Source organism: Salvelinus sp. IW2-2015, unplaced genomic scaffold (assembly GCF_002910315.2).
Source record: "Salvelinus sp. IW2-2015 unplaced genomic scaffold, ASM291031v2 Un_scaffold2090, whole genome shotgun sequence".
In the NCBI taxonomy this organism is placed as follows: Eukaryota; Metazoa; Chordata; class Actinopteri; order Salmoniformes; family Salmonidae; genus Salvelinus; species Salvelinus sp. IW2-2015.
This window is the reverse complement of record NW_019943429.1, coordinates 101,302-109,088: the sequence shown is the minus strand read 5'-3', so window position 1 is coordinate 109,088 and position 7,787 is coordinate 101,302. Positions and strand designations below refer to the sequence as shown.

The following is a 7,787-nucleotide window of genomic DNA, read 5'->3' as shown; positions in this document are numbered from 1 at the left end:
CTTTCACCGAGTCGTGGCTGATCGCACTCGACATGAGGAAAATGACAGCTGGCCAGGTTTTATGCTGGCACTCGGCAAGATAGAACAGCTGCCTCCGGAAAGACAGGGGTGGCATGTCTGTATATATTGTGTAAGCAACAACAGGTGCTACAAAATCTAATATTAAGGAAGTCTTGAGGGTTTTGCTTCACCTGAGGTAGAGTATCACTTCATGATAAGCTGTAGACCACCTATTTGTACAAGAGACGTTTTCATCTATATTCTTCTAGCTGCTATATTTACCACTGGCCAAAACCGATGCTGGCAGTAAGACTGCACTCATGAGCTTGATAACGGCCCATAAGCAAAAACGAGAAAGACACCGCATATTTTTTATTTATTAACTAGGCAAGTCCAGTCTAACTTCATACTGGGGATATGGTAGGGACGGTAGCGTCCGCACTTGGCTCAAAAGCCACAGAAAAAAATCGCTAGGCACGCGCCAAATTCAAATATCATTATTATAAAAATCATATTTTCATGAAATCACAAAATCCTGAAAGACACCAAATTAAATGCTACACATGTTTGTGAATCCAGCCAACATGTCTGATTTCAAGAAAGGATTTAGACTGCGAAGCACCACAAAACGGACTTATGTTAGCTTCAGTTATCATAGCCACAGAAAAACAGCGAGCCGAGTTTTCCCAGCAAAAGATCAAGTAGTCACATAAAATTCAGAATAGAGAGTTATAAAAAATGAATCACTAGCACACTTGATGGATCGCAAGATGACACTCATAGGACATCATGTTACTCTACAATAACATATTATATGTTTTGTTCGATAATGTGCATATATTATATCCTACAAATCCTGGTTTACATATTGGCGCCGTATGTTCAGAAATGCCTCCAAATATCCGAAGAGAAATATGCGAGAGAGCCAACGCGTCAAATAACAAGAACAATACTCATACATAAACTTTCATGAGTAAAGATACATGTTTATCTGAATTGAAAGATACACTTGTTCTATAATGGCAAACCGCTGATTGTCAGATTTCCAGAACAAACTTTACGAACATAAGCATACGCATGCAATAATCTGAGACGCGCTCAAAAATAAACAAATTTCTCCGCATTGTTGGAGTGTCAACAGAAATACGAAATTACATATAAAATGATTCCCCTTACCTTGATCATCTTCATCAGAATGCACTCCCAGGATCCTAGTTTCCACAATTAAATCGTTGTTTTGTTCGATCAATGTCCATATACTTAACTATGTCTAAACCGTGTTTAGGCCAGGGGTGCCGCTAGCCGGCACTCCTCCCAAACATCTCCATTGAAAAGCCCAGAGCGCGCAAATTCAATTTTTGTTGTGTGAAAATATTTTAACTTTCACACATTAACAGTCCAATACAAGCATTTGAAAGATAAACAATTCTTGTCAATCCATCCAACATGTCCGATTTTTAAATGTTTTACAGAGAAAACACCACATATATTTATGTTAGTCAACCACCAAATAAAAAAAGACAGACAGACATTTTTCACAGCACGAAGTAGGCTGCAGGGTAGCATGCCACAAGCCAACCTAACTAACCTAGAACCCAACCTAAATTAACCTAGAAAAAAACTACCTCAGATGACAGTCCTACGTAACATGTTACACAATAAATTCTATGTTTGTTCAAACAAAAATTGCATATTTAGCTATAAATCAGTTTTACATTACTGCCTACCATCATAGCTACAGTCAGAAATCGTCACGGGAGTAGCCAGAGTAAATACAGACAGCCAACTACCTAATTTAAACACATCGATAAAACATTTCATACAAATATATGGGTGGATAGCTAATGAAAGACAAATATTCTTTGTGAATACAGACAATATTTTCCGATTGTTGAAGTGTTTTACAAGCCGAAAACACCACATATATTTATGTTAGTTCACCCACCAAATACAAAAGACACCAGACAGACATTTTCACAGCAACCGTAGCATGCCAAGTAGCTAACCTAACTAAACCTAGAACCAATCCTAGAACCAACTAAATAACCTAGAAAAAACTCCCTTCAGATGAAGTCCTATAACATGTTACCACAATTAATCTATGGTTTTTTTTTTTTTTTTGTTCAAAAAATGTGCATATTTTAGCTATAAATCAGTTTTACATTTACTGCTACCATCATAGCCACATCACAGCTTACAGTCAGAAATCGCACGGGGAGTAGCCAGAAAATACAGACACCAACGTCACACTCACTAATTACACATTCATAAAACATTTCAGAACCAATATATTGGTGGGGATAGCTTAATGAAAGACCAATATCTGTGAATATAGCCAATATTTCCAATTTTTGAATGTTTTTACAGCGAAAACACCAATATATCGTTCATAATTAGCTTACTACAATAGCTAACATTCACAACAGCCATTGGCCTCAAGGCAAACGGTTATAGCATAGCACAGTTGACAGATATATATGAAAATAGCATCCCAAATTGGGTCCTTATTCTTTTTTGATCTTCCATCAGAATGTTCTCCGAAGGGGTCCTTTGTTCAGAACCGAATTTATTTGGATCCTTAACGACGATTTCCTCAGACCATTAGCAAGCACACTGGCCGTGCCGTTGCTAACCTCTCGTTCTTGAACCAATTCTTGCGACGCATCACGTCTAAAGTCCAGAATAAATTTCAATAATATAATTAAACTATATTGAAAAAACATACTTTAGGATGATCATTGTGACAGTATTCAAAGAAAATCGAAGCCAGAGATCATATCACCTTTAAAAAGGTTCTTCCATGGCGAGTACAGTCCTACTTCGCCCGCCCATTGAAAAAAAAAAAAAGTCCGCGCACGTCTCAGTCCAAGAGGTTGTGCTTCAGGTAGTAGCCTTGATCGAGATAATCAACTGATTTCTTCTTATCTTCACTCCGATGACACCGGCGAAGGCGTATGACGTGTTTCTACAGCTCATAATGACATTTGCCCTTTTATAGCAAAAGTCTCTGATTGAAAGAGGAGAGTTCGGCTTTTGAAATCTCCACTTCCGCGTTAGGAAAAGTCTGTAAAAGCGACGTTCTGTTTCACTTAGAGAAATAATTCAAACGTTTTAGAAAACCTAGAGACTGTTCTTCTAGCCAATAGTAATATAGATATGCAATAATGCTACGAGCAAGAATGAGTACTGAGGCCGTTGAAAAAATCATACGATTTTCCCCAAAAGTGAACTAATAAGGCACCCCCTGGTCCCCACAGGGCTAAATAGCTAACTTTTGCTAGCATGTTAGTGCACATGTCCAAACGCTCGCGCGAGATGCAGGCGAACTCGGACAAAAACTTTAAAAAGTACTTATTAACAGGTCGAATAAACTGCGTCAAACTAAGTAGAGAATTAATCTTCAGGACTGTTGTTATCATAACTATCCAATAACGTTCCAACCGCGAGAATTCCTTTGTGTCTCTAGAAGTTATGGAAAGCAAGACGAGATCGTTTGGAACGCGCGTGACCAGGAATTTGCAGACCAATGACTGAAACACCTCCCATCCGGCCCCACATCACAGTAGAGGGCTTCATTCCACGTTCTACAGACTGTGACATCTAGTGGAAGGCCGTAGGAAGTGGCAAACAGATCCATGATCTTACAGGGAATTGAATAGGCGATGAGTTGAACATGACCAGTCTCAGAATTCTCACTTTCCTGTTTGGATTTCTTTCTCAGGTCTTTGCCTCTCATTATAAGTTCTGTTATACTCACAGACATCATTCAAACAGTTTTAGAAACTCAGAGTGTTTTATATCCAATAGTAATAAGAATATGCAGTATATTAGCACTGGGACAGAGTAGGAGGCAGCTTCACTATGGGCACGCAATTCATCCAAAAGTGAAAATGCTGCCCCCTATTCATATGGCTGCATCCCGCTACCGGATCGATATGACAGCAGCCAGATAAAGTGCAGAGCGCCAAATTCAAAAAACTGAAATCTCATCATTTAAAATTCCTCAAACATACATGTGTCTTATATCATTTTAAAGGTATTCTTGTTGTTAATCCCACCAAAGTGTCCATTCAAATAGCTTGTCAGCGAAAGTACTACAAACGATTTATGTTAGGTCACCATCAAACCACAATAAGCACAGCCATTTTTTCCAGCGAAAGATAGCAGTCAGAAAAAAGCAGAAATAGAGATAAAAATGAATCACTAACCTTGATTATCTTCATCAGATGACACTCCTAGGACTTCATGTTACACAATACATGCATGTTTTGTTTGATAAAGTTCATATTTATAACAAAGAAATCGGAGTCTTACATTGGGCGCGTTAGATTCACTAGTTCCAAAAACATCCAGCGTGATAGTGCATAGCCCACATGTGTTTCACAGAAATACTCATCATAAATGTTAGATGATAATACAAGTCTATACAGTGGGGCAAAAAAGTATTTAGTCAGCCACCAATTGTGCAAGTTCTCCCACTTAAAAAGATGAGATAGGCCTGTATATCTTCAGCGTCTCATAAGGTAACACCTCAACATACCTGGATGAATCAGAAGAGCACAAAGAACTTACCGCAAAGCATCAAAAACCTTCCTAGCGCACGATACTATTCACAACTCCAACCACTGTCATGGCGCGTAATGATACAAGATAATGTAACAATATGCCGTACGGTAACTTATTTGGCACCATTATAGGTGGAAAATAAGGTATTAATGCAGAGTCATGGCGGTCACCTACAAACAGAAAGCAAGATTTCTGGCTCTCCACCAAGCACCTGTACACTTCTCCTTTAAGAGCTCCGTCCATGTCCCCACGGTACGCAGTAAATGGCACTGTTTGAACTTTATCCCAGTATAAAAGACACCTCGTCCACAACCTCAAACATCTCTCTTCACTCTCTTTCTCTCGCTCTCTGTCCACTCTCCCCTCCTCTTTGCTGACCAGCATTATTAGCTATGCTGTAATGTAATAATAATATAATCATTACCATTATTAATGATATTCTCTTTTTTCTRTTCTCCTCTCATCCCTRCCTCTCTCCCTCAGGGAGTTTATTTCCAGCCTGAGGGGATTCAGTTCCTTCTTCAGTGGTTTGGGAGAGGCTCTGTGTAGCCGGGAGCCTGCAGCGCCAAGCAACCACTCCCTCTGCTGGAACGGACAAGAAATGACAAACAGGTAAAGGACATGCTGATTGATGTCTGTGGATGCACCCCAAAAGGTACTGATGATCAAAGTAGAGCACTATAAAGGGAATAGGTTGCCATTATAGACACACCCTGTGTTTACTGCAATAGTCGGGTTTGTAAACCCAACTGATGCCTATACACAGTAGTATTGTGATGCTAAATACAGCCTTGTACCAATCTAAACAGCACACTATACAATCTGGTTGTGGTTTTATTGGGATATAATATGTCTCTATCTCGTTCCATCGTATAGATGTGTCAGATGTACAAAATACATTAAACTTGAATGATCTCTATCCTTGAGTAAAGAGTGTGTAGGTCGGTTGAAGGTGAAGTTTGTGTAGAAGTGATGAGCTTTGCAGTGGAGCCTCATCTCCGACAGTGTGTGAGTGTAAATCTTGACTCTGTCTCTCTATGAGAAGGTTATTAATGTCAGTCGCACTTTCTCCTTCTTTCCTGCTCGGTTAATTGCTGTTTCGATCGCTCTCTCATCCTTCGCCCATGTCTCGCTGCACCCCACAGAACCCAATTTGGATTCTGCAATATTTCACTTCACCTCCTGTCTCCCTTGCTCCAGCATCGTAACTTTCTCTCCCTCTCTCCCTTGTTCTCTCTCTTCATCTGGCCCCAATTTTAATTTGCCTCACTTAGTTCGACTTTATTTCTCCTCAGATAATGATTTTATATTGATTCTAATCAATGCAAAAGCATCACTTCTGATTGAAATGAGAGGTGAGGGAAGTGAATGTTTTTCCCCTCAAGAAGCATATAAGCCTGTATAGCAACCCTAGATATAGGGAGAATCTCAATTGCTTACTCCTGGCATACTCCTCTCTTCTCTCCTCGCGCCTTATCAAAACCCATTGGATGAGAAAGCCAGTGGTCCCTCCCCTCTGACCTTCTGCTCCAATAGGTTTTGAGAAGGAGGTGAAGAGAGAGGAGAGAGGACGCGAGGAGTATGCAGTTGAGATTCTCACGTAGTCACAATACATCTCCTCAAAGCTCTTATTCCTTACAAGAAAAACAGGGCTGTATTCATTAGTGCACACAGTAGCAAAACGTAACAAAATAAATTGCAACAGAAAACYAAAATGAGAGATTCTTATTGGACAAGTTTAGGTAGTCCCTCCCTAAATCAGTCTGTTTTCTTCTGTTTAGTGCCTATTGAATATGACCCATGGGGTCTTACTAGCTTCCTTCCTGTGTCCTCAATTCCAGACCCTTCAGTCTGTAGCACGCAGGCTGGCAGCCCTTCCTCAGTCACAGTGCGCCTGTCACAGAGGAGATGAGGACACTCTCAGAGATAAAAAGGCTTACTGCCTCGTCCAAGGGGGAAGAGAGCAGAGTGGCGACGGGGCCGAGGTATCCTGGGGGGGTAATTACGGGCCAGTGGAGAGAGGGTGATAGAGAGGGAAGGAGACGGAGGGAGGAAGAGATGGAGATATGGTGAGAGAGGGAAGGAGGGAGAGAGGGAGAGAAAGAGGGAGAAAGAGGGGGAGAGGGTTAAAGATAAGAGACAGAGGGATAGAGAGGGAAAGAGATATAGAGGGTGTGGGATGGAGGGATTGTAATGTCCTTCTGCAACCAACTGTCAATGTCCTCTCTGAGAGAAGACTATATTTCCAACTGTCAATGTCCTCTCAGAGAAGACTATATTTCCAACTGTCAATGTCCTCTCTTCTGAAGAAGAATGACTATTATTCCTCTCAACTGTCAATGTCCTCTCTGAGAGAAGACATATTTTCCAACTGTCAATGTCCTTCTGAGAGAAGACTATATTTCCAACTGTCAATGTCCTCTCAGAAGAAGACTATATTTCCAACTGTCATGTCCTCTCTGAGAGAAGACTATATTTCCAACTGTCAATGTCCTCTCTGAGAGAAGACTAATTTCCAACTGTCAATGTCCTCTCTGAAGAGAAGACTATATTTCCAACTGTCAATGTCCCTCCTGAGAGAAGACTATATTTCCAACTGTCAATGTCTCCTGCTGAGAAGACTAATATTTCCAACTGTCAATGTCCTCTCTGAGAGGAGACTATATTTCCAACTGTCAATGTCCTCTCAGAGAAGACTATATTCCAACTGTCAATGTCCTCTCTGAGAGAAGACTATATTTCCAACTGTCAATGTCCTCTCTGAGAGAAGACTATATTTCCAACTGTCAATGTCCTCTCTGAGAGAGACTATATTTCCAACTGTCAATGTCCTCTCTGAGAGAAGACTATATTTCCAACTGTCAATGTCCTCTCAGAGAAGACTATATTTCCAACTGTCAATGTCTCTCTGAGAGAAGACTATATTTCCAACTGTCAATGTCCTCTCTGAGAGAAGACTATATTCCAACTGTCAATGTCCTCTCGAGAGAAGACTATATTTCCAACTGTCAATGTCCTCTCTGAGAGAAGACTATATTTCCAACTGTCAATGTCCTCTCTCAGAGAAACATATTTCCAACTGTCAATGTCCTCTCTGAAGAAGACTATATTCCAACTGTCAATGTCTTCTCTGAGAGAAGACTATATTCCAACTGTCTTTTATGCAACTCATGTCTTTATGCCTTTATGCAACTCACAAATGCAACTCATGTCTTTATGGC

At 40.4% G+C, this 7,787-nt stretch overlaps 1 protein-coding gene across 1 annotated transcript in view; it reads left to right on the top strand.

Moving 5' to 3' along the window:
* Positions 1-7,787, top strand: part of LOC112072924 (glypican-3-like) — a gene marked incomplete at its 3' end in the record, with an annotated part of 124,166 nt that overhangs the window by 19,919 nt on the left and 96,460 nt on the right. Inside the window, 1 exon segment of the mRNA XM_070439979.1 lies at positions 5,050-5,178. Coding sequence (XP_070296080.1) covers positions 5,050-5,178 — 129 coding nt within the window.